The 27012-nt window shown below is 42.9% G+C and overlaps 1 protein-coding gene across 1 annotated transcript in view; it reads left to right on the top strand.

Moving 5' to 3' along the window:
- The first annotated feature begins 909 nt into the window (after positions 1-909).
- The window catches only part of opn5 (opsin 5), a 54465-nt gene continuing 28362 nt past the window's right edge, over positions 910-27012 (top strand). Inside the window, exon 1 of the mRNA XM_072279094.1 lies at positions 910-1042. Coding sequence (XP_072135195.1) covers positions 910-1042 — 133 coding nt within the window. The remainder of the gene's footprint in view (positions 1043-27012) is intronic.

Here is a 27012-nt window from a genome sequence, read left to right as displayed (position 1 = left end):
CTGGTGAAGGGTCTCAGACCTGAACATGTTAGCTTTGCTTTGGTTTTCACAGATGCTGCTTAACTCACTAAGTATTTCGAGCATCTGCTGTTTTTGTTTCAGATTTCTTTCATACAATACACAGCTTTTGATTTTCAATAAATCTAAAGGGCAAACGACAAAGAGCTTGATTAAAAAAAGTAATTGGGAGTAATTGAAGAAGGAGAGTGAACACAGTGGAAAGGTTGAATTAGCGGGAATCAGAGACATGAATTGCTAAAGATCAGTGATATAACGATGAAAATGAAGGATGCACAGGGAGCCAGAATTGTAAGTGTTTGGAGGCTTCAGAAGGTTGTAAGGGGAAGAGAGGGGGCAAGGTCATGGGAGAATCTGAATAAAAAGATGGGTGTTTTAAATGAGGTGCTGCTGATGGACATTGGTTTCCAGTCCAGCAAAGTCGGGGATGATGGATGCATCTCACATTGGGTCATAATTTAAACTGGGTGTAGTTAAAAGGACTTTACAGTTGGAATGTGTGGTGACACTTGTGGGCTGCCGTAGCATATCCTTAGGTGTGTTGGTTGTTAATGCGAATAAGGTGTTTCATTGTATGTTTCAATGCTTTCTTCTTCTGCCCTTAGTTCATAGGCCATTGGTGACCTCTCATCTCCATCGTCCAAAGTTGATGGTGTGGTTGGAGTTCATCAATGTTTCTGTAATTCATTGTATCCTCTGTACAGGACATTGGCCTATACAGTTTCAACAAAGCCCTGCTGGCCGGCCTTACCCATTTCCACCTCCCACGAAGAGGACATAGGTTTGGACTTTCGCTGTACATGTGAGAAATAAATCTGAGTCTGAATCTGTGATGTATTTTGCCTTTTCAAAAAAACTTTATTTTTGTTTTAGGTGACTTACTGTTTAAGAATGACACAAAACAAAAATGACTCAGTAAATCACTCTGGTGAGGTGCCTCCCCCTCTTCTGTCTGAAGATCCGTTCATTTCTAAACTGTCCTGGGAAGCTGATGTGATTGCTGCGTTTTATTTAATTGTCATAGGTAAGACATTATATGCTTCTTTACTTTTTGAGGCAATACTGTCATTAAAATGCATGCAAGTATTTAGCTACATGTATTTCTGTCTGAATTATTTTATTCTGTGAAAGTTACAGGAATAGTAAAATGTATTAAACTTTTATATTTATTCCATAAAACTGTTGGTATAATTAAGATGCTGATCAATACCAATGAATATTGCTACTGTGTTGGAATGTACAGTCCAACAGTCCTGATGAAATATGCAGATATAATTCCGCTTATCTTCAGATAAGAGAAGGGCATCTAATAGTCTGGAGAATTCAGCAAACTACAGGAGGGGGCTCAGTTATTCAGAACAGAGACTGAGATTTCTGAATTGTCAGAGGAATCGAGACATACACAAATAAGGTAGGAAAAGAGTAAGCTAGAAGATTATCCAGGATCTCATTGCACGATGAAGCAGATGTGAAGGGATGAATGGCTTTCTCCTGATCTTAATTATCTATCATCTTATGTTTATAAGACAAGGTCTAAGATTCTTGGGAGAAATAAGATGTAATTGATGCTGTTTGAACCTGGATACACTGAGCTGGAATTTCCCACTTTATCTAGCCTTAAGTTATGCGACAGGAGAAATGGAGAATTAGAACATAGCTACCTCCCTGTCTTTATTTGAATACACCTTTTTCTGCCTTTGTCAGGGCACCCAACTGTCATTCCATTCCTGTACATTGCATCCAAACACCAATGGCAGATAGAGACATCAGGCAATAGAGTTATTGGGCTTGCCTTTCTGGTCATTCAGTCCTTTCTGTCCTGTTTAACTTCACTAACTTGGACCACTGGGCAAAAGATACTCCTGGTGTGCAGTATGGTGATCATGGACCTGATTGGATGCAAGAGGCAAACAGCTAGACTCAGTCCACCTCCAGAATGGTTCTCCATCTTTTCCTTTGTGGACTTCATTCTCTGTCATAATTTCCTAATATTGTAGCTCCTGTTTTCTTTGGCTCTCTTTAAAAAACTTACTCCCACGCTGCAATGACATTCCTGCTGATTTGCCATTTTCCCCTCTCACCCTTGTGCTGCTCTAGCTCGAATTCATCCAGAACTTTTAGTGATGTCTAATCCAGAGAAAAAGGAATTGTTTGCATGGAGGAAATCTTAGAAACTTTGCAATGAATAACAAAGGATCTGGCATATTTTCAGTGTGCCGGTAAACAGGAGTCCATAGGTCTGCAGGTCACAGGTCATCACATAAACTATTTAAATGTGGTGTGGATTTCTGTCTCTATCACCTGATGTTCATCGATGCCCTTCTTAATCCTTCTACCGTTTTGTTAAATCTATGCTGCTAGTTCTTGACCCAGGGTTCTTGTACTCTAGGACACTCAATTTTATACCACACAATTAAAGCTGCCCTCAGCTTCCTCTGTTCCAAAATAAGCAACCACAACCTACACAATCATTCATCTTAATGTCGGTGTTCCAGTCCTGTCAAGATCCTTGTAAATCTTCTCCACAGCCTATCTAGTAGAATTTCACCTTGCATCGTCTTTAGGTGTGGTCTAACTGAAACGGTAAATAGTCCTAACATCACCTTTTTGTTCTACCCTATGCCTCTGTTAATAAATAAAATAATTATGTATGCATCTTTCAACGCCTGATTTGACCTGGCAGGTTAAGGATCTGAGGACATGCACACCAAAGACCTGGTTTTCCACGTCTGTTTTTGTATTTCTCTTGCCTTGTTGTTCTTCCATAAATCCACAAGGTATTTGCTCTGGAATAAAGTCAGTTTGTCATTATTCTTACCAAGTGACCAGATCATTTATCAGTCTAAACCATTTGGCTTCATTGCAACATCTTCTCAGCTATTGGAATACATGTATGGAGACTGTGTTAGGGAACTGGAGCTGCACCTTCGGCATGTTAGGGAAAGTGAAGCGGTGATAGACAGGAGCTACAGGGAGATAGTCACCCCAAGACTTTAGGAGATAGGTAAATGGATGACCGTCAAGTGAGGGAAGGGAGAATGTCAGGTAGTGGAAAGCACATGTGGCTGTCCTCCTCAACAATAAGTACTCCATTTTGAGTACTGTTGGGGGGGGGGGACCTTATATGGGGCAAGAAACAGTGGCCATGCCTCTGGCACTGAGTCTGGCCCTGCAGCTTAGAAGGGTAGGGAACTGAAGAGGATAACAACAGTAACAGTGGACTCTACAGTCAGGCGGACAGATAGATGATTTTGTGGGCACAAAAAGGAACTACAGATGGTAGTTTGCCTCTCAGGTGCTGGGGTCCGTGTTATTTCTGAATGCATTCACATTATCCTGAAAAGGGAGGGTGAGCAGTCAGAAGTCATAGTATTAGTACCAACATATTGGTACCAACAATATAGATAGGAAAAGGGAGGAGGTCCTGAAAAAAGAATACAGGATGTTAGGAAGCTGGGAAGCAGGACATCAAAGGTAGTAAACTCAGTATGCTGCCTGTGCCATGCAACAGTGAGGGTAGGAAATGAATAAGGTGGCGGATAAATGTGTGACTGAAAAATTGGAGCAGGGAGCAGGGATTCAGACCTACACAAAAAGGATGGGTTTCACTTGATCCCAGGGGGGCAATCTCCTTGTGGGCAGGTTTGCTAGAGCTGTTGGGAGTGGTATAAACTAATATGATGGGGATGGGAACCAGTATAACAGAATAGAGGAAGAGTAAGCAGGTTTACAAGTAGATGATGTAATATGTAATCTTTGGTTGTCCATCGAAATCGGATGACCACGTCCACTCCTTTAATGGTGAGATCTTTGATGACTATACAGTCCTATCCTGGACCACAAGCTCTATTGCAGGTGGGACATGTATATATGGTAGTGGTGGCAACCATGGCTGCATTTCTCCTGACTCTCTTCTGCTGTCTTCTGGTTGTTCTTTCCATCTCCAGAATACGAACCCCCTCCCTACACAGCTGTCGCCAAGTGGTACGTCAGCAGCAACATTCTCCAGGTCCTCGGGTCTGATCTTGCACTTCCTTAAAGCATTCTTCATCTGATCCTTATAGCGCTTCTTCGGCCTTCCAGCTGAGCGTCGACCATGATGTAGCTGGCTGTATAACACTCTGCGGGGTAGTCAACATGGGGGCATCCTTATCACGTGCCCCAGCCGCTGCAGCTGACCATGGCCACCATGGTCTTTACAAGTATTTCAGTGTGAGGCACCCACTCACACCAGGTAATTCCCAGGATGCGCTGGCGGCAGCTTATGTGGAAGAGTTCCAAGGACTTGATGTGACGGCTGTAGGTTACCCCAGCTTCACAGCTATAAAGGAGGATTTGCGGGAGACTTCCGGGAGAGGTGGGATGTCTGCAATAGAGTAGATCCTTAGCAGCTAGCCAGCTAGTTTAAATAATGTTAGCTATGCTAATGAATGAATGACACCTGTTAAACTCACCTCAACATGTCTTTTACAGTCTTAACCCACAATGGGCAATAGAAAAGTCACGGTTGTAAACAGTGCAGCGAGCAACACTGTCATTATTTTGACCCCTATTAGGCAGGGGTACACTTTAGTGTAGTCTGGGGTGACGTACGTTTTATTTTTTTTTGGAACATTCTGCCACTCTGACTTTTTTGGAACTCTCTCGCTCTTGCTCTTGCTCTCACTCTCTCTCTCTCACGTGCGCGCTCTCTCGCTCGTGGTCGCTCTCACTTGCGCTCGCTCTCGCGCTTGCTTTCTCACTCTCTCTTGTGCGCACTTGCTTTCTCGCTCTCATGCTCTCTCTCTCGTGGTCGCGCTCTCTCACGCTTGCTTTCTTGCTCTCGCTCTCTCTCTCTCTCACTATCTCTCTCGCGGTTGCTCTCACTCGCGCTTGCTTTCTTGCTCTTGCGCTCGCTCTCTCGCTCTTTCTTGCGTGTTCTCTCATGCTTGCTCTCAAAAAAGTCAATTTCCGGGACATTGTATATAATTTGCGGGCATCAGGGAGCCACTATTAATATGGGGGAGACTCCCGGAACTTCTGGGAGAGGTGGAATGTCTGCCACACTAAAACAGCGTTTCATCCCCCGAAAATGGAGATTTTCAGAAACGGTCTCCAGAGTGAATAAATCTGACAATGCCTAATATCTGTTGCAATGTGTACGGGGTATTAGACAAATTGAAAGAATGGCCAAAAAAGTGGCAGATGGTATAAAGTATTGGGAAGTGTATGATAATGCATTTTGGTGCAAGGAACAATAGTGCAGACTGTTATCGAAATGGGGATTCAAACATCAGAAGTGCAAAGAGACTTAGGCGTCCTCGTGCAAGACTCCCAGAAGGTTAATTCACAGGTTGAGTCTTTGGTACAGAAGGCAATTGCAGTGTTGGCATTTATTTCAAGGGGAATAGAATATAAAAACAAGGAGATAATGCTGAAGCTTTATAAGATACTAGTCTGGCTGCATTTGGAGTATTATCAACATTTCTGGGCCCTTAATCTCAGAAAGGATGTATTGTCATTGGAGAGAGTCCAGAGGAGGTTCATGAGGATGATTCCAGGAATGAAGGAGTTAACATATGTGGAGTGTTTGGCAGCTTTGGGCCAGTACTCACTGGAATTTAGAAGAATGTGGCGGATCTCAATGAAACCTACCACATGTTGAAAGGACTAGAAAAGGTGGATGTGGAGAGGATGTTTCCTATGGTGGGGGTGTCCAGAACTAGAGGGCATAGACTCAAAATTGAGGGGTGACCTTTTAGAACAGAAATTTTTTAACCATAGAGTGGTGAACCTGTGGAATGCGTTGTCACAGACCAGGTGGAGGCCAAGTCTAGGGGTAATTTAAAACAGAAGTTGGAAGATACCCGATTGATTGGGGCATCAAGGGATATGGTGAGAGGGCAGGTGTATGGGATCTGGGATCAGCCCCGATGAAATGGCGAAGTGGGTTTGATGGACTGAATGGCCTCATTCTGCTCCTATGCCTTATGGTCTTATGTATACTTTTTTAAAATCATGTTTCGTACATTCAGATTTAAGCAAAACAGACTGAATACAGGGGCTTGCAGAATCCCACTGAAAACAGCTTTCCAGTCGGCAATTATCAACCACCATATTTCCATCCCTCCTCTGAGCCAATTTTCCACCCTCTCTTGAATCCCATGTCTTTTACTTTTCTGACCAGCCTTATCAAAAAACTTGCTAAAGCTCATGTAAACAGCATTTATGCCTTCATCAACCCTCCTTGTCAACAGTATAGAAAAAATCAATTAGGTTATTCAAATATGGCCTTCCCTTAAGAAGTCCATGTTGTGTGTCCCTAATTAAACTATATCTTTCTTAATGAAGTTTTATACTTTCTCTTAGAATTGCTTCCAATACTTTGCCCAAGAGAATTTAATTCATCTGTAATTATTCAATACATGTCTGTCTCCCTTTTTACATACAATATGGTACAATGTTAGCAGCCCTTAATCCTCTGGGACCAACTCCAACAATCAGGGAAGATAGCAATTTCCTTCATTTTTTTGTTTTAAAATGCTTATATTTCATCCAAGTCTACCAATCTATCTAGTTTTAAAAATACTAAGCCTCTTAAGCCTCCTCCATTACTACGTTTCTTCCAATCAAAATTTAGTTCATGTCTAACAATGTTATGAGCTCCATCCCCTCTCCTGTGAAGAAACTTGCAAAATATTCACTTAGAATCTTTCCCAGGTTAGGATTTTGGTCCTAATAAAACCTGTTGGCTTCTTATTCATTCTCTTGCTTGTTGTATATATATAAACCAGTTTTGTACTTTCCTCGAGTACTTACAGTTGTCCATTAGCTGTCTTGACCAGACTGCTCCTGTTCTTAGTGAGACAGTGCAGTGTGAAGCTGTGCCATGTTCTCACACCATGTTTCATACCAACTCCCTTTCCCCACTTCAGAATGAGTGACCATCCTACAGTTTGCCTATAGACTATACAGAAAGAATAGGGCAGGGAAAGGCACATGAAGAATGGGCATCAATGATATACACTAGGGTGATTCGCTAGCAATTTCATGGTGTTGGACTGGAATGGAAATGTAAACGTCTTTGCAATTCTCATATATTTAGTTCTTGGTTGAATGCTTTTCCTTTTAGATAACTGAGATAGATAATAATAGAGAGATAGCAACATGAAACTGTGACACCATGGAGAGTTATGTGCCTTCATATTTACTATCACTTGGGGGTTTGCTCTTCTTTGCTCATTCCTGTTTGCCACTGAGGTTGTTGAGGACTCTTCTTCCTGACCTACTGCTCTGTTGTTACTGTGGAAACTCTGATATTGAGATCACAGAAGGAATTCCAACATGCTGAATGTGCAAATGAGCAAGAACAGAAAAATATCATTTGGAATGAGGAAAATTGTGTGAGTTGGAATTCAATTCACAGGCATCCAGCCCCAGTCTTTTTTTATGGTATAGGTTCAAGCTTTTTCCTGTGCTGGATAACAAGCTTTCAGGAGTTCTTGCCTTTCATTTGGTGGTCAGCACAAACAGTTTTCTCAGGCCTTTCCTTGGAATGCCAATGGAATCCTTCTCAGTAAGCCGAAATAACCCGCATAAAACAGGCCTAAGACCTTGAGGAAAAATAACAATCCTAACATCAGGTAGCTTATGCTCTCTGCAGTGCTATCACAGGAAGCCAACAACAATCTTGCAGTTTACCTTGTTCTCAGAAGATTCTAGAGTGCAGGCTCCCTTATAACAACTCCTCAAGAAAGGGCTCATAATAACAATATCAGAATTGTAGTCTAATTGTCCTCATCAGACATTCTGGAAGTTACTTTTGTGCTACAGAATACAGAATTCCCTCATAATATCATAACCACAAACTCTGGCACAGGGTTGGCTCACAGGCAAGCTGAAGAAAAGGTTCAGCAATCACACTCATGGGTATGCACATTCCAGCTAATTAGTATTTCATTGTGGTGGTATTTAAATCCCTTCCTCTTGTTTCAGTTTGGTCAAGACTGAACAAAAGCAGGACAACATAAACCTGCCTGCTTGCAATTGTCTTGGGGGTTCTAGGAAAGAAGACTACCATTTAGACCGAAGCTGTTCAGGAGCATTATTGATTTAGTATTAAGCCACTACTGCCCATCCACTGTACCAGCACTGGCTTTAGTTTGAAAGTTCCAATCAATTTCCCTGTTAGCCTGTGTTTATTGCTTTTCCTTTATTTCTGCATAGTTGAGGCAGCATTGAGAGAAGTGACTCAAGCAGTGCGACAAGAATGCTCAGTCCAGACTGAAGGAGGAGAAATTAGAACCAGTAGAAGCTGGGTTGGTCAGTGTTACTCGTGCAGTGTGACAGCTAATTTCAGGGTGACAGGCCCGTGCCAGCTAGAAGAACAGGTATCAGTTTCACACAGTTCAGCAACTCACGGCAGACACCGGAATCAGGTGCCAGCGATTTCTGCTCTCACAGCTGCAATTCAGCAGCCTTTATCTACTTCAGTCCTACTCACAGCATCTCCAAGATCCTCATCTTCAACAGCCATAGCAACCTCAGCCACTAATACCCCGACTCCCATAACTGGGTCTGGACCAGAACAGAGAATTGCTCCACCAGGCAGATACTCTGGTAACCCTGACGGCTGTAAGAATTTTATTACCCAGTGTGGGCTGACTTTGCAAGCCTAGCCTGCTCAGTTTAGTGATGATGCGTGTAGATTGCATACATGGTGAATCTCTTAGATGGACCTCCACTCGGCCTGTTCAGCGCTCTATGACAACAAGGTTCCCCCGCAACCCAATTGGTACGGCAATTTGTTGTCAAGTTAAGAGAGCTTTTAATCTTCCAGGATGGGGTCAGGAGCCAGGCACCGATTCCTGGACCTGTGTCAAGGTGGAGGTGCAGTGAGGAACTATGCAGTAAAGTTCTGCATGTTTGCGGTGGAAACAGGGTGGAACGAGAGATCTGTCATCACTGTCTTCCAGTGGGGGCTGAGCACAGGGGTCTAGCACACGAGGACAGCCTGGATAATTTATTTAATCTAGCTATTTGAATTGACAACCAGGCAATTGAGTGGAGCAAAAAAGAATGCTAGAGCTACCTACTCCTTAGATCACAGTTTGTCTGCACTCTCTCGCACATCTCCCCGTACACAGTGGGTGGAGGAGCCTTCGCAGGTGGGGCACATACACTTATCTCAGGAGGAACAAGATCAGTTAAGGAGAACTGTTGTAATGATCCAGGACACTTCCAAACTTCATCTGTCAAGTGCCTGGGAGAAGAGGAAACCCATGAGCAGACAGGAGAGTTCTGATGGGTCAGTCTCCCTGCAAGCATCTTCCCCTAACTGTGCATGCTCCCAGCTTCTTTTTCATGGGGTTCTTGCGCTCATGAGTTTCAAGCATTTATTGATTCTGGGGCAGCTGGGAATCTCATGGATAACCCTCTGGCTCAAAAATGGAGAGTTCTAACCCAGCAATTGAGAGAAAATATAGACATCAATGGCTGGCTTCTGGGCACTGGCAGGGTCCACCTTTCCATAGAACTCTTTCAAATTTGTGCTAGATGACAAACATAGGGAACAACTCTCCTTCTACCTGAACTACTGCAGGTGCTTGGCCTTCTTTGGTTATCTCAACACAACCCACGGATTATTTGTTTCCTAAAGGTACTCCAATAGTGGGAACTGGCATGCCTGTCTACCAGCATTGGTCCAGCTCATGCCCCTGTCCACGAATCCCCTCCTGTGTCAACTACTAGTTTCGACCTGTCTGGCATTCTGGCTGAATATGCTGGCCTTCTTGAGATCGTCAGTAAAAATAAGACCACCTCCCTGCATCCACGACTGCATCATTAACCTTCGACCCAGTACTACTCCTCACTGGGACCAACTCTTTTCCTTCTCTTGCCTTGAAATGGTGGCCATTGAAGGTACATCAAGATAAATACTTTATTGATCCTAAAGGAAATTACAGTGTCACAGTAGCATTACAAGTGCAGAGATAAAAATATTAGAAGAGAAGTAGAAAATCATTTTCATATTTTTTGGGATTGCCCTAAATTAAGTCTATTTTGGGAAGGTATTCATAGAACATTAGTTAAGGTATTTAGGTCCCAGATACCTCTGAACTTTGAGACGCTCTATTTGGGGCATGTATTGTTTCTTGAACAGAAGGAAGATATAAAGTTGCTGCAGGCCCTCTTAGCGGCAAGTAAGAAATCAATCACTAGAAAGTGGCTAAATCCAATACCACCTACATTAGAAGATTGGCACAAAATTATCTTGGAAATATTTAAAATGGAAAAGTTGACTTACTCCCTGAGAATTCAAAAAGAAAAATTTTATCAAATCTGGAATAAATGGATTGAATATATAACCCCAATGCGAGCAGACTTTAGATGACTCTCCTAATGATTTATACTGCTCTTCTCATCAACACAGTAATATTGCTAACGTAAGCACCCCTAGTCTAAATGTCTTTTTTTTTGTTTTCTTTTGGAAAATAGAGAATTAACACAAGTAAAGGGAAAGATTTGGAAAAGGGATAAAAAATGATAAAATTAAGTAAATAAGTATATAGGGATTGGATAATTATGTCTGGGGGCAGGAGCAAGCATGAACAAATTAAGATATAAACACCTACAATGGTTGTTACATAGGCTTATATACAACATTTTGGACCAGTGGAAATGGTCCAGAAGGGTTATATGGAAACTATTATTACCATTTTTCTTAACAACTAATTCCATTACTTAGCCTAATAGGTTAGATTTACCACAGTACATAATTATCTATTTAAATGTTTATTTTCCTTTTATATCATCTCAATGTGTACTTAAGAATGTATAAATAATTGTAGTTTTATACATATAAAAAATGGAAAAGGTTTATGTGTGAAAAAAGTACATGATATTTGTGAATTCCTTATCCAAATAAAAATAAAATTAAAAAAAGAGAAGAGAAGTAGAAAGAATAAAAAAATAAGTAACCACAAACAGTCTGACAGGAGGGGGGCATCAATTCTCCGGCTGTAGGTTGATTCATTATATAGCCGAATGGCCGAGGGTAAGAATGACCTCATATCATGCTCTTTGGAGCAGTACAGTTGTCTTAGTCTATTACTAAAAGTGCTCCTCAGTTCAGCCAAGGTGGCATGCAGAGGGTGAGAAACATTGTCCAGAATTGCCAGGATTTTCCGTAGGGTCCTTTGTTCTATCACAGCCTCCAGTGTATCCAGTTTCACTCCTATAACAGAGCCAGCCTTTCTAATCAGTTTATTGAGCCTGTTGGCATAATCCATGTAGATGCCATTGCCCCAGCATATCACCACATAGAAAATCATACAGGTGACCATAGACTGGTAGAACAGGTGAAGGAGAGGCCTGTGTACTCCAAAGGACCTCAGTCTCCTCAGGAAGTAGAGGCGACTCTGGCCCTTCTTGTGCACAACCTCTGTGTTGGTGCTCCACTCAAGTCTGTCATCCAGGTGCACCCCCCCCAGGTACTTATAGGTCCTCACCACATCTACTCTTCACCATCAATAGTAACAGTGAGAAGTGCAAGCTTAGTCTTCATAAAGTCCATCTCCATCTTCTTCGTCTTACTGATGTTCAGCTACAGATGATTCAGCTTGCACCATTTGACAAAATCCTCTACTAGGGCCCTGTATTCATGCTCACGTCCTTCCTTTATACACCCAACAATTTCTGAGTCATCGGAGAATTACTACAGATGACATGACTCAGTGTTGTATCTCAAATGTATACGGGATAAATCAAGGAGGCGCTGGCCTCAGTGTTTACCCGTCGGTCAACCTTGCCATCCTGGGAAGGCATCGGGAGCTGTGCCCAGGGAGGGGAGGGGGGGTCCCGTCACAACCATGCCCTCTGCCGTGGGATCTGTGCGCCCTTGCAAACATCCAGCGGAATGGATTTGACAATCACACTGATGATTATGCATGCTCAGATAATTAGCATTTCATTGTGATGGTATTTAACACCCTTCCTCTTGTTTCAGTCTTGTCGAGAATTGACCAGAAGCACAGCAATGTCAACACTCCTTTCTTACCGTTGTCTTGATTGCAGACTACCATTTAGACTGACGCTGTTAAGACGTGGTATTTATTTAGTGTTAAGCTATTACTGCCCTCCACTTTCCACAGGGATCGCTCCCTACATGATCCCACCATCAAGCACATCTTTCCCTCCCCCCCCACTTTCTGCTTTCCACAGGGATCGTTCCCTACGTGACTCCCTTGTCTATTCGTCCCTCCCCACTGATCTCTCTCCTGGCACTTATTGTTGCAAGTGAAACAAATGCTACACCTGCCCCTGCACCTCCTCCCTCGCTATCATTCAGGGCCCAAACAGTCTTTCCAGGTGAGGCCACACTTCACCTGTGAGTCTGTTCGGGGCCATATACTGTGTTTGGTGCTCCTGGTGTGGCCTCCTGTATATCAGTGAGACCCGATGTAGATTGAGTGACGGCTTCACTGAGCATCTACGCTCCATCCGCCAGAGCGAGCGGGATCTCCCAGTGGCCATCCATTTTAATTCCACTTCCCATTCCCATACTGTTATGTCCACCCATGGCCTTCTCCACTATCGTGATAAGGCCACACTTAAGTTGGAGGAACAACACCTTATATTCCGTTTGGGTAGCCTCCAACCTGAAGGTATGAAATCAATTTCTTAAACCTCCAGTAATGCCTCCCCCTCCTTCACCATTTCCCATCCCCCTTTCCCTCTTTCATGCTATCTCCTTGTCCGCCCATCACCTCCCTCTGGTCCTCCTCCCCCCCTTTTTCTTTCTTCCATGGCCTTCTGTTTCGTTCACCAATCAACTTCCTAGCTCTTTGCTTCATTCCTCCCCCTCCAAGTTTCACCTATCACCTTGTGTTTCTCTCTTCCCTCCCCCACCTTTCAAAGCTTTTTCTCTCCAGCCCTACCAAAGGGGTTTGGTCCAAAATGTCGACTGTGCTTTTTCTCATAGATGCTTCATCCAGCACTTTGTGTGTGTTGCTCAGGTTTCTAGCATCCGCAGATTTCCTCTTGTTTGTGATTAAGCTATTACTGCCGAGCTGCTGTATCGGCATGAGCTTTAGTCTGAAAGATTTAGTTAGCAGCCCTGTTGACCCAGCATTTATTGTCTTTCCTTTACTTTTGCACAATTCCTATTAAAAGTCAGTGAACTGTTGATCGACTTCAGCGTCTCTGCCTTGGCACTTGGACCAGAACCGTACATCCCTGTCACACAATGTGAAGAAGTAAGGTCACTGGATCGCTCACCGATTGGCCTGAAAACCAAGCCTGAGAGCACCCAATGACGAGTGCCTGCTCACTGGAGAGCAGCAAGAGCTCATACCTCTTCATTAAGATGGTCGCTTCTTTGTTAGAAATGGGTCTTTGCTGAGGAAAGTTGAGAGGTCATCTGCAACCTCTTCTTTATTATTTCCAGAAACATAGTTTTAGCTCACTGTGACCTTCACATACAAACACAAGATGCGGAGTAGTCTTAACTACTTTGGAGGATGCTCTTCAGGGAGAACAGGATTATAGTGATGTAGATTCAACACTGACATTCAATTCCTTTTCTTTCTTTTCCAATCTTTTTATTAATATCAAAATGTTAAACATAACATAATATTAATAAAAAGCTATTGGGATTACATTGCTAATTAGCATATATAAATATAAACTCAGTTAACACACAGATATTAAACCTCCCAAAATCTTACAGAATACGAATATAAGAAAAAAATGCAGAAGTAGCATGAAAAAAAGAAAAGAAAAAAAAAACAAAATACCCCAAAAAGAAAACTAATCTAAACAATACTAATCAACTAAACTAAAGAAAAGAAAAAGACATGGGCTATTGTGTTACATCAAATAGGACCATTAGTGTCATTAACTCTGCTCCTCTCTCCATATATTTGAAAGTAATAGAATAGGTTTGGAAAAGGTCAAATTACATCATATGGAAGTGTTGAATAAATGGCCTCTAAGTCTTTTCGAATTTAATAGAAGGATCATAAATGACACTTCTAATTTTTTCTAAATTTAAACACAACATAGTTTGAGAAAACCAGTGAAATGTGTTTGGAGGATTAATCTCTTTCCAATTCAGCAAAATGGATCTTCTAGCCATTAATGTAACTAATGCCATCATCCGACGAACTGAAGAAGTTAAATTATTTGGTTCTATCATTGGTAAACCAAAAATTGCAGTAATAGGGTGAGGTTGTAAATCAATACTCAGAACAGTTGAAATAATATCAAAAATGTCTTTCCAGTAGTTTTTCAAAAAAGGAAATGCTCAGAGTGACATTTATCACATACAGGATTTATGTGAGAGTAATAACGAGCTAATTTATCCTTAGACGTATGGGCCGTATGTACTACCTTAAACTGTATCAGCGCATGTTTAGCACATATAGAGGAAGAATTAATTAATTGAAGATTTTTTTCCCATTTTTCAATAGGTAAAGTAAGCTTAAGTTCTCTTTCCTAATCATTCTTAATTTTATTGGATAAGACTGGAGGTATTTTCATAATTATATTACAAATAATTGCTATTACACCTTTCTGAAAAGGATTTAAATCTAAAATTTTTTCCAAAATATCCGTTGGATATAGATTCAGAAAGGTAGGAAGAACAGTATTTAAAAAGTTTCTAGTTTGTAAATATCTAATTAGAAATAGGATCTAGGCAAATTATATTTATTAGATAATTGTTCAAAGGACATGAAACAATTATCCAAAAATAGATCACAAAATTGTAATATACCTTTGGTTTTCCAAACCATATAGGCTTGATCCATATTAGAGGGCTGAAAAAAATTAGATATAATAGGACTTGCTAGAATAAATTGATTCAACTCAAAAAATTTTCGAAACTGAAACCGTATTCATGAAGTATATTTAACTATTGGATTATCCATTTGCTTATGCAATTTAGAAAGAGCAAAGGGAAGCAAAGTCCCTAAAATAGAACCCGGTGAAAACCCTTGAACAGATTTATATTCAAGATTTACCCAATGTAGACTTGAAATTATGTCCAAGTCCCATGTCCAAAATTTTAAATATCGAATATTAATTGCCCAATAGTAAAATCTGACGTTCGGCAATGCCAGACCACCCTCCTTTTTAGACTTCTGTAAATATCTTTTACTTAACCTAGGATTTTTATTAAATCAATTCCAAATTAAGGAAATTCTTTCATTAAGGATCATTCCCTCATTTCCCCTACATGCTTGGATTAATCAACATTGGATTAACTCAGTGAGCACCAAATTAGTAAACCTTTCCCTGAACGACTGGAAACTCTTTGACCATGTTGTAATGAGAGCTGACCATCAAAACAGTGCAAGTCACATGCTAACTCTTCCAGCCCGATATAGCCCCACTGTCTACACTTGCTTTTAAAGACAACCAACCTTGTTTTGCATTAACTAACAGTCAGTAGCTAATGCTTTGTGTATGACAGATGTTCAGAAGCCAACAGATTCTTGGCTTAAAAATAACTACTTGGAATTGGCCAAGGAGGATGGGAGGTTGAAGGTCCTGTATGCTATGGATTGTAATCAAAAGAAAAACACAGGGAGACTGGGATAAACATATCCAACCTCGTTTTTACCTTGGGTGATGTGCATGGTGATGTGATAATGTATGCCATTCACATACTTTTACCTATAATCTGTAATTAGTTATATGAACACCAAAGAAGGGTCTCTACAGTGATAAAGAGCTTTGACCTGTGGCCAATCCACACATTAGAAGTTTTAAGAGGAGGGGAATTAGGTCCACTGCCTAAGTACAAAAGGGAGTAGATGGTCACTACAGCAATAAAGAGCTTTGACCAGCGACCAGTTCACGTTTGCCATTGATTAGCAAGAGCAAATTAAAGGAAGGCAGGAGCAAACGCAACGGCCATCGTCTCAGTGGACAGAATCAGCATGGTGATCTTGAGGCTTTAGCTCTTCGAGGCTTCAGTTAGTGAAAACAAAGGAAAAGAAAAGCTCAAGGTTAAGCTTTTTTCCTTCCCTTCTTTATATCTGCTCAGCTAAGAAAGTAGAGATGCCAGGCAGGATAGTTGAATGCTCCTCTTGCAGGACATGGGAAGGCAGGGAGACCTTCAGTGTCAATGCTGACTACAACTGTGAGAAGTGCATCCAGCTGCAGCTTCTAAAAGTCTGCATTAAGCAGTATGGCCTGGAAATGGATAAATGCTGGATCATTCAGGAGGCTGAGGGAGTGATAGATAGGACATATAGAGGTAGTTAGACCTAAGGTGAGGGGCACAGGAAACTGGGTGATAGTTAGGAAAAGGAAAGGAGTTAAGGAGCCAATGAAGAGTACCCCTGTGGCCATCCCCCTCAACAACAGGTATATCATTTTGGATACAGTTGGAGGGGATGACCTAACAGAGGAAAGTGACAGCAGTTGAGTCTCTGACATTGAGTCTGCCTCTGTGACTCAGAAGGGAAGTGGGGAGATGAGGCACGTAGTGGTGCTGGGGATTCGTTAGTTAGGGGAATAGACAGGAGGTTCTGAGGGTGAGAATGAGATTCCTGGAAGGTATGTTGCCTCCCGGGTGCCAGGGTTTGGGATATCTCAGATCGAGTCCTCAGCATTTTTAAATGTGAAGGTTAACAGCCTGAAGTCGTGGTCCAATGTCATGGGTAGGACGAGTGACGAGGTTTGGCATAGGGAATTCAGGGAGTTAGAAACTAAGATAAAGGGCAGGTCCTCCAGGGTTGCAATCTCACTACCCATGTCACATGCTAATGAGGCCAGAATTAGGAAGATTATACAGTTTAATATGTGGCCAAGGAATTGGCGTAGGAAGAAGGGCATAAGATTTCTGGATCATTAGGTTCTCTTCCAGGGAATATGGGGCCTGTGCAAAAGGTTTGGCTTGCACCTGAACTGAAGGGGGACTGGTGGGACTAATATCCTAGCAGTAAGTTTTGTTAATGCTGCATGGTGTGATTTAAGCTAGAGTTGCAGGGGAATGGGAACCAGAGTGCCAGAACAGTTAGTGGAGAGGTTGTGGAGGCAGATGTTGGTAAGACATCAGACAAAGTTAGGAATCGAAAGGTTGAGCATGGTGCGACTAGTGTCCTTGGCTGCGTGTATATATATATATGCAAGAAGTATCATAGGGAAGGCAGGTAATAGTGCTGAAGATGAGGGAGCTGGTGTACAAAGAGAGGCAATATGTAGTGAGGAGAGGCTGTTGATAGGGCACAATTACTATCAACAGGATGAGTTGCAATGTAAAAGGCGGACAATATTAAAAAGGTTGAATACAGGACTGAAAGTATTATATCTGAATGCGCGCAGTATACAGAATAAGGTAGATGAACTTGCAGCACAGTTGCAGATTGGCAGGTATGATGTTGTAGGCATCACTGAATCATGGCTGAAAGAAGATCATAGCTGGGAGGTTAATGCTCAAGGATACAGTTTGTATCGAAAGGAAAGGCAGGAAGGCAGAGGGGTCGGCGTTGCTCTGTTAGTAAAAATTTAAATCAGTTCATTAGAAAGAGGTGACATAGAGTTGGAAGGTGTTGGATCATTGTAGATAGAGCTAAAGAACTGCAACAGTAGTAAGGATGTTGTCTACAAATTACAGTGGGAAATAGAAACTGCGTGCCAAAAGAGCAGTGTTATGATAGTCATGAGGCCTTCAATTTGCAGGTAGATTGGGAAAATCAGGTGGGAAAATCACTGGTTCCTTCAGGCCAAGAGATCATAATATGATTGAATTCACCCTGAAATCTGAGAAGAAGCTAAAGTCAGATGTATCAGTATACACAAAATAATCTGCAGATGCTGTAAAAGATCAAAGCAACACTTTCAGTACGCTGGATGAACTCAGCAGGTCGGGCAGCATCAATCAGAAATGATGAGTCGATGTTTTGGGCCGGAACCTTTCGTCAGGACTGAAGAATGAAAGATGGGGAAGGATTTGAAGAATGCTTGTAGCGTCAGTTGATAGACCAGTAATTTGAAAGACAAAGAGGTGGGGGAGGGGAAGCATTGACATCATAGCCCTGAAAACAATGGGTGGTAGAAGAAGGAGGCAGAATCATGAGGGAGCTGGGGGAGGGGTCAGAGTGACATAGGGATAGAGGAAGGGAGGGAGAGGGAATTATCGGAAGTTGGAGAATTCTATGTTCATACCAAGGGGCTGGAGACTACCTAGACGGTATATGAGGTGTTGCTCCTCCAACCTGAGTTTAGCCTCATCATGGCAGTAGAGGAGGCCATGTATGGACATATCTGAATGGGAGTGGGAAGCAGAGTTGAAGTGGGTGGCTACTGGGAGATCCTGTCTGTTATGGCGGACGGAGCGGAGGTGCTCGACGAAGCAGTCCCCCAATCTGTGTCGGGTTTCACCGATGTAGAGGAGGCCGCACCGGGAGCACCGGATGCAATAGATGACCCCAACAGACTCACAAGTGAAGTGTTGTCTCACCTGGAAGGACTGTTTGGGGCCCTGAATGGTTGCAAGAGATGAGATGTAGGGACAGGTTTAGCACTTATGCTTACAGGGTTAAGTGCCAGGTGGGAGATCAGTGGGGATGGACATGTGGATAAGGGAATCGCGGAGGGACCGATCCCTGCGGAAAGCGGAGAGGGGTGAAGAGGGAAAGATGTGCTTAGTGGTGGGGTCCTGTTGAAGGTGGCGGAAGTTGCGGAGGATAATGTGCTGGATCCAGAGGCTGGTGGGGTGGTAGGTAAGGACAGGGGGAACTCTGTCCCTGTTGTGGTTACGGGAGGATGGGGTGAGGGCCGAAGTGTGGGAAATGGAGGAGATGCGGGTGAGGGCATCGTTGATGATGGTAGAAGGGAAACCACAATCCTTAAAGAAAGACGATATTTGAGATGTCCTGGAATGGAAAGCCTCATCCTTGGAGCAGATGCGGCGGAGGTGGAGGAACTGGGAATAGGGAATGGCATTTTTGCATGTGGCGGGGTGGGAAGAGGTATAGTCGAGGTAGTTATGAGAGTCAGTGGGCTTGTAGAAGATGTCAGTGGACAATGTGTCTCCAGAGATGGAGACCGAGACATCGAGAAAGGGGAGAGGAGTGTCCGAGATAGAGTAAGTGAATTTGAGGGCTGGATTGATACCTCCATTCCCCATCAAGAAGGCCTCAAAGCCCTCCGCTACTTCCTGGATAATAGACCTCACCAGTTCCCCACCACCACTACCCTCCTCCGGTTGGCGAAACTGGTTCTCACACTTAATAACTTCTCTTTTGGCCCTTCCCACTTTCTTCAGACTAAAGGTGCAGCTATGGGAACTCGCATGGGCCCTAGCTATGCCTGCCTCTTCGTTGGTTATGTGGAACAGTCTGTACTCCAAACCTATCCTGGTACTGCTCCCCAACTTTTCCTTTGGTACATTGACGACTACATTGGTGCTGCTTCAATTTCATCGACTTTACCTCAAACTTCCACCCAGCCCTCAAATTCACTTACTCTATCTCGGACACTTTTCTCCCCTTTCTCGATGTCTCGGTCTCCATCTCTGGAGATAGACTGTCCACTGACATCTTCTACAAGCCCACTGACTCTCGTAATTACCTCGACTATACCTCTTCCCACCCCGCCATATGCAAAAATACCGTTCCCTATTCCCAGTTCCTCCGTCCCCGCCGCATCTGCTCCGAGGATGAGGCTTTCCGTTCCAGGACATCTCAAATGTTGTCTTTCTTTAAGGATCGTGGTTTCCCTTCTACCGTCATCAATGATGCCCTCACCCGCATCTCCTCCATTTCCCGCACTTCGGCCCTCACCCCATCCTCCCACCACCACAACAGGGACAGAGTTCCCCTTGTTCTCACCTACCACCCCACCAGCCTCCGGATCCAGCACATTATCCTCTGCAACTTCCGCCATCTTCAATAGGACCCCACCACTAAGCACATCTTTCCCTCTTCACCCCTCTCCGCTTTCCACAGGGATCGGTCCCTTCGCGACTCCCTTATCCGCACGTCCATCCCCACTGATCTCCCACCCAGCACTTATCCCTGTAAGCATAAGTGCTACACCTGTCCCTACACCTCATCTCTTGCAACCATTCAGGGCCCCAAACAGTCCTTCCAGGTGAGACAACACTTCACTTGTGAGTCTGTTGGGGTCATCTATTGCATCCAGTGCTCCCGGTGCGGCCTCCTCTACATCGGTGAAACCTGACGCAGTTTGGGGGACTGCTTCGTCGAGCACCTCCACTCTGTCCGCCACAACAGACAGGATCTCCCGGTAGCCACCCACTTCAACTCTGCTTCACGTTCCCATTCTGATATGTCCATACATGGCCTCCTCTACTGCCATGATGAGGCTAAACTCAGGTTGGAGGAGCAACACCTCATATACTGTCTAGGTAGTCTCCAGCCCCTTGGTATGAACATAGAATTCTCCAACTTCCGGTAATTCTCTCCCCCTCCCTTCCTCTATCCCTATTTCACTCCACCCCCTCCCCCAACTCCCTCATGGTTCCGCCTCCTTCTTCTACTACCCATTGTTTTCAGGGCTATGATGTCAATGCTTCCCCTCCCCCACCCCTTTGTCTTTCAAATTACTGGTCTATCAACTGACGCTACAAGCATTCTTCAAATCCTTCCCATCTTTCATTCTTCAGTCCTGACGAAGAGTTCCGGCCCGAAACGTCAACTCATCGTTTCTGACTGATGCTGCCCGACCTGCTGAGTTCATCCAGCATACTGAAGATGTATCAGTATCACAGTGAAGCAAAGGGAATTTCAGAGCTATGAGAGAGTATTTGGCCAGAATTGATTGGAAAAGAACACTGGCAGGGATGATGATAAAGCAGCAATAGCTGGAATTTGGCCTTGGGTCATCCACCACTGCTTGAATTTTCTTAGCACACTTTTCTCCTTATGACTTGTTGGTGTGACCACAGTAAATGATGCTTGGTTTATAAAATTAACACTTGTTGTGTTGTGCTCCGAACTTACAATCTTCTAATCTTTTTAACACAGTCTAGAGATTTTGGAGATGTTCCTGGTCATCCTTACTGATAACAATGATGTCACCTAGGCAATACTGGGTCACTGAGCACCCTTGAAGCACCTGGTCTATAGCATTCTGCCACAGTGTAGGTGCAGATGCTACTCCAGAAATAAGCCTATTATAGTGACAAAGCCCCTTGTGAGTGGTTAAGGTGAGAAAGACTTGGGACTCTTCTTCTATCTCCTTCTGCAGGTAGGCCTCAGCTAATTCCATGTTGCTGAAGTGTTTCCCTTCAGAAAGCTCGGTTAAGGTATCCTTTATCCTGGGGAGAGGGTATTGATCTACTTTCAGCACTGGTTTGATGGCGTCCTTCAAATTGCCACAGGTCCTGACAGACTCATTTTTCTTGGCTACTGGCACCACTGGCATTGCACATGGGCTCCATTCAACCTTGGAAAGAATTTCTCCATCCTCCTCACTAGCTCACTGGCTGCTTTATCACAGATGGTATAAGGAACAGGACGGGCTTTGTGACATTTGAATGTGACATTTTCATTGTTTTACTGTTGAGTTTCCCAATGCTATCCTTGTGGCATCATGCAGTACCTTTCTTAATTTGCTTTCAGTGGACTCTGTGCTGGGAATGTTTAATGGAAATGGTGGATGTAATCAACCACAGCGCCACAATGCTGGCCTTCCTGTTGTAAGCACATACCACTGTGGCTTGTTGGTTGTTGTATCTCACTGTTACAAATGTTATTCCCACTGGAATGATCTTTCCCCCAGCATAAGTTCTTAGCTGAATATCTGCAGGCTTCAGTTCAGTCTCTTTGAAATTTTGTTCAAACTCATTTTATGGAACAACTGAAACAGTTGAACCAGTGTCCAATTCCAGTTTAATTAATTTGCTGTTCACTTCTGTTGTAAGCCATATTGCTTGTCTGTCATTAGGTTTTGCGTTGTAAGTCCCTGGGCTATTAAGTTCTGTGTCACTCTTGTCATTATCAGGTTTTTCATCAACAGCATGCAGATTAGTTCTTGTTCTGAAACCACAACTTGATTTTTTTATCTTTTCCTTTATTCTGTGTGGTCCATTTATTTTTTCTACCTGACGTACCATTTGTATGTGTTCTACTTTCTTGCATTTTCTGCAAGTTTTGCCATTAATCTTGACTTGGTCTTGTGTGTGTGAACCCCTACCACAACTGTAACACAAGTTGTTTGGCCAAGCCAGTTTCTGTTTAGACATTGCAATTTTGTTCTGGTTCACTTTCATTCCTGACTTCAACCCAATTGCATCTCTGCTGTTTCCATTGATATAGAAATTTTATATGCTCTTTTAAATGTGAGTTGTGCCTCAGTTAGGAACCATATTTGAATGCTTTCTTGCAAGATTTCACAAACTAAATGATTTCTCAGTGCATCATTAAGCCCATTACTGAACTGACAATGCTCAGACAATTTCTTCAGTTCAGCGATACACTCTGATGTAGACTCCCCTTTGAGCATTCTGCGATCACCAGTGGTTTCAGTTCTAAATGTTCATGCATTGCATTACTTTCACAATATCAGAAAAAGCTCATTTCAGTAGTAAGAGCTGACTCTGGGACTGCAGGAATTGGTTCTGACAGCTCTGGGCTCTTTTCTTCTAGACATTTTGATATCCTGACCAATACATGGTAAGCTACTCAATCTGAGCACCGGACAAAGCTTTGAGCCAATGCTTTCATTTTGACATAGAGGACCGGAATGTAGCTTTTCCAACACTTCAGCTCTCAGCTAGGATGGTATATCAACTCTCTATCTCCACATAAGGCAATCTCCATCAAGGGCAAGTTCTTCTTGATCTCATAAAAATAGGGGTACTGGAGTTTCTCCTGCACATTCTAGCCTTTTTGAGACAGTGTGGGGTCTTTTCTCATTTCCCTCTGGATCATCTCTGCCATAATAGGGAGAGTTTTGATTTGTTTTAGGGAGAATACATCAAGAGGAGTGTCCTCTTTTGTAAATTTTTCAGGTATTTCATTTTCCAAGGATAAATGGGACAAGCCATCATCATTTTAATGATCTTGAATTCAGTCTTATAATTGTGTCTTCCAAGAACCAGAGCCCATCTCTGCGTTTGTTAGTGAAACATCTTTCAGTTGATTGAAAATGGACACTAGTGGTTGATGATCAGTAATGAGGGTAAATTCTCTCCCGTACAAGTACTGGTTGAAACATTTTACAGCCCAAACAGACTCAAGGCCTCTCTGTCAATCTGTGTAATTTTTCTCTGCAGTGGTAAGGGAACATAATGCAAAGGCTATGGGTCATTTATTTCTATCACTCAGGACATGTGCATCACTGCACCTATACCATAAAGTGAGGTGAAATTGTGAAGCTTCACGGTATGACATGGATCATGATGTGTGAATATAGTGTCTGATGTCACAATTTCCTTTACCTTTTGGAAAGTTATTTCACACTGCTTTGTCCATTGACATTTCTTCCCGATTTGTAGCAATGAGTTCACGGGGAGGAGCACAGTAGCCAGGTTTGGCAAGAACCTGTTATAGTAATTGACAAATCCTAAAAAGGACCACAATTGTGGCACTTCCGTTGACCTTGTGGCATCCACCACTGCTTGAATTTTCTCAGCACACGTGTAATCTTTGTGTGTTAATGGTGTGACGACAGTAGGTGATGCTTAGTTTCTTCATAATCATCTGATCATTTTAACACTGCCTTGAGATTTTGTTGTCATCCTCAGCGGTAACAATGATGTCATCCAGGTAACTACGATGTCATCCAGGTAACACTGAGTGCCTGGGGAGCCTTAGCTTTCTGCCAGAGTGCGGGTGCAGGTTATATTCCAACAGTAAGCCTATTATAGTGATAAAGCCCTTTGTGAGTGTTTATGGTGAGAAACACTTTGGATACTTCATCTATTTCTATCTGTAGGTAGGCCTTAGCTAAGTCCACTTCACTGAAGTATTTTCCTCCAGAAGTGTTTGCAAAGATATCTTCTATCTTGGGCAGATGGCATTGATCTACTTTCAGTCTGGGTTGATAGTGACCTTAAATTCACCAAAGATCCTGACAGAACCATTCGTTTTGGCTGCTGGGACCACTGGTGTTGCCCATGGACTCCACTCAACCTTGAAAACAATTCCTTTAGCCCCCAGGCAGTCTAACTCACTGACTACGTTATCACTGAATGGTATAAGGAACCAGATGGGCTTTGTAAAACTTGGGTGTGATATTTTCATTTAACACTACTTTACCTTTCATATATTTGAGTTTTCAAATTCCATCCATGTACACTGCTGCAGCATCATCCAGTACCTTTCTTAATTTGCTTTCAGTTGATTCTATTGCAGGGTATATGGCATGCAAATGGTGGATGTATCTTCAATCACATGGTAGCTGTCTCAGCCACTCATGACCCACAGTGTTGGCCCTCCTTAATTTACCACATACAATCCCAGTGTGGTTTGTTGGTTGTTGTATTTCATGGTAATGAATGTTGTTACCACAGGAATTATCTTTTCTCCAGTATAAGTTCTTAGTTGGATATCTTCAGCCTTCAGTTCAGTATCTTTGAAAATGCCCTTAAAACTCATTTTATGGAATGACTGAAACAGCCAAGCCAGTGTCTAATTCAGAGGTGTCAAACTACTGGCCCACGGGCCGCATTCGGCCCGCGAAGGGGTCCAATCCAGACCGCGGGATGATTTGGGAAAAAAAAAGTATATTCATGACCATATATTATGTATCTGTACGGCAGCCGCTCTCTCTCTCCCGCCGCTGTCTGTGCTGCCTGCTGCGCCAGCAGCTTGTTGTGTGTACTTAGAAAACAAACGGCGGCAGTTAACCACCCGCTGTGCGTAAGCACCTACCACCCTGCACTGAAGACCACTAGGGCCCCACTTACGTCGTCAATATAAACACACAGAGTACGCAGGTAAGTAACACCTGTAGCAAGGCTGAGACTGTTCGTTGCTGTGGTTCAAGAAAAGAAAAGTTGACATCGAAGGTCGGATATTCAACGATAATTGAAAAGATCATTTTTTTCTTCTGTGAGGTCAACGGCAAACCTGTGTGTCTGATATGCTCACAACAAGTGGCTGTGGCAAAAGAGTACGATATCAAACGACACTATGAGACGTCACACGGAGAAAAATATGACAAGTACGCAGGATGACTCAGAACGCAAAAGGTAAATGAGCTTGAAGCAGCTCTGAAAAGACAGCAATCAGTGTTCACCAAAAGTTGAGAGACTCATGATGGAGCTGTCAAGGCCAGCTATATTATTGCTGCTGTGTCGAAGCCATACTCAGAGGAGGAATTCATCAAAGCATGCGTGCTGACAGCGGCTGAGCTGGTGTGCCCTGAGAAGAGACAGGTTTTTGGTAATATCAGCTTGTCAAGAAATACTGTTGCAGAGAGAATTGGGGACCTTGCAGGAGATTTGAACAGTCAACTAAAAGACAAAGTGAAGTTATTTATTGCCTTCTCTATTGCAATTGATGAGAGTACTGATGTGACTGATGTAGCTCAATTGGGAATATTTATCCATGGTGTTGATGCATCTTTGACCGTCACCGAGGAGTTTGTGGAGATGGTGCCCATGACAAACACCACAACGGCAAACAACATTTTCTCCAGCCTCGTCGAGGCCTTGGACAGACTGGGGGTTGACTGGAGTCACGCTGTCAGCGTGGCAACAGATGGCGCACTGTCCATGGTCAGGAAAAAGGCAGGTGTTGTTGCGAAACCCAAAGAGAAAGTTCAGACAGAGAATCCACAGCAGGAATTCTGGAATTTTCATTGTATTATACACCAAGAGGCGTTATGTAGCAGGAGCCTGAAAATGGACAATGTCATGGATGTAGTAATCAAAACAGATAATTTTATTAGAGCCAAGGGTCTCAACCATTGGTAATTTGACACTCTTTTGTCCGAAAGTAATATTGGACACGGCCTATCCTACCACACTGAAATCTGCTGGTTGAGCAGAGGAGTTGTGCTCAAAAGTTTTTTTCAATTTCGTGCAGAAATTGGACTATTCATGAATGAGAAAGGGGAACCACTGGCAGAGTTGGATGACCCAGACTGGCTTCACGATCTTGCATTTTTCGTGGATATAATAGAGCACTTAAATGTGCTTAATGTTAACATACAAGGATGCAACAAACTTGTTATGGAATACTGCAACAGCATTCATGCCTTTCAAATTAAATTAGGCCTGTGGGAGATGCAACTATCTGGGAGCAACCCAGCTCACTTCCCCTCTTTGCAGTCTGTGTGTGTCGCTCATGGGAATAATGACAACATGGACAGGTACAAGGACAAAGTATCACAGCTGAAAAGTGAGTTTCAGAATCATTTCCAAGTCTTCACTCAGCTCGAGAAGGAATTCTCACTATTTTGCTCGCCGTTTGCTGTCAACGCAGCGTCAGATGTGCTGGAGGAACTCCAAATGGAACTAATTGAAATTCAGTGTAACTCAGCTTTGAAATATAAATTTGAGACTGTGAGTCTGGACTCATTCTATCAATACCTGGGACTGATGTACCCCAAGATGACAGACTTTGCCTCAAAGAGCCTTTGCAAGTTCGGGACAACATATCTCTGTAAGCAGGCGTTCTCCATAATGAACATTAACAAATCCAAACTGACACACAAACATTATGAAAATCACAACCGCCTAGAAACTGCTCCCTGATGTTGACAGGCTAGTTAAAGCCAAGAGATGTCAGGTGTCTGGAAGCAGCAAGTGAAAAATGAGTGACACTGTTCGATGCACTGCGACATGTAAGCAAAATGCATTATGAAATATTGAGTGTCATAGTATTGTGATTCATTCATTTTCTGACTATTATTGTAAATGTGATCACTTCAATAAAAATTAGAGGCTAACTGTGTTCCTTGTCTTAGTTTGATTGCTGGAAGCAGGCTAATAAAAATTAGGTGCAGTTGTGTAGCCTACATTTACAATTTGTTTCATTAGGTCGACATTTGTGTCTGCTAATGTTCGATCTCAAATGGTTTATTAAT

The sequence above is a fragment of the Mobula birostris genome, chromosome 2 (assembly GCF_030028105.1).
Source record: "Mobula birostris isolate sMobBir1 chromosome 2, sMobBir1.hap1, whole genome shotgun sequence".
NCBI lineage: Eukaryota > Metazoa > Chordata > Chondrichthyes > Myliobatiformes > Myliobatidae > Mobula > Mobula birostris.
This window is presented reverse-complemented; position numbering and strand designations above follow the sequence as displayed.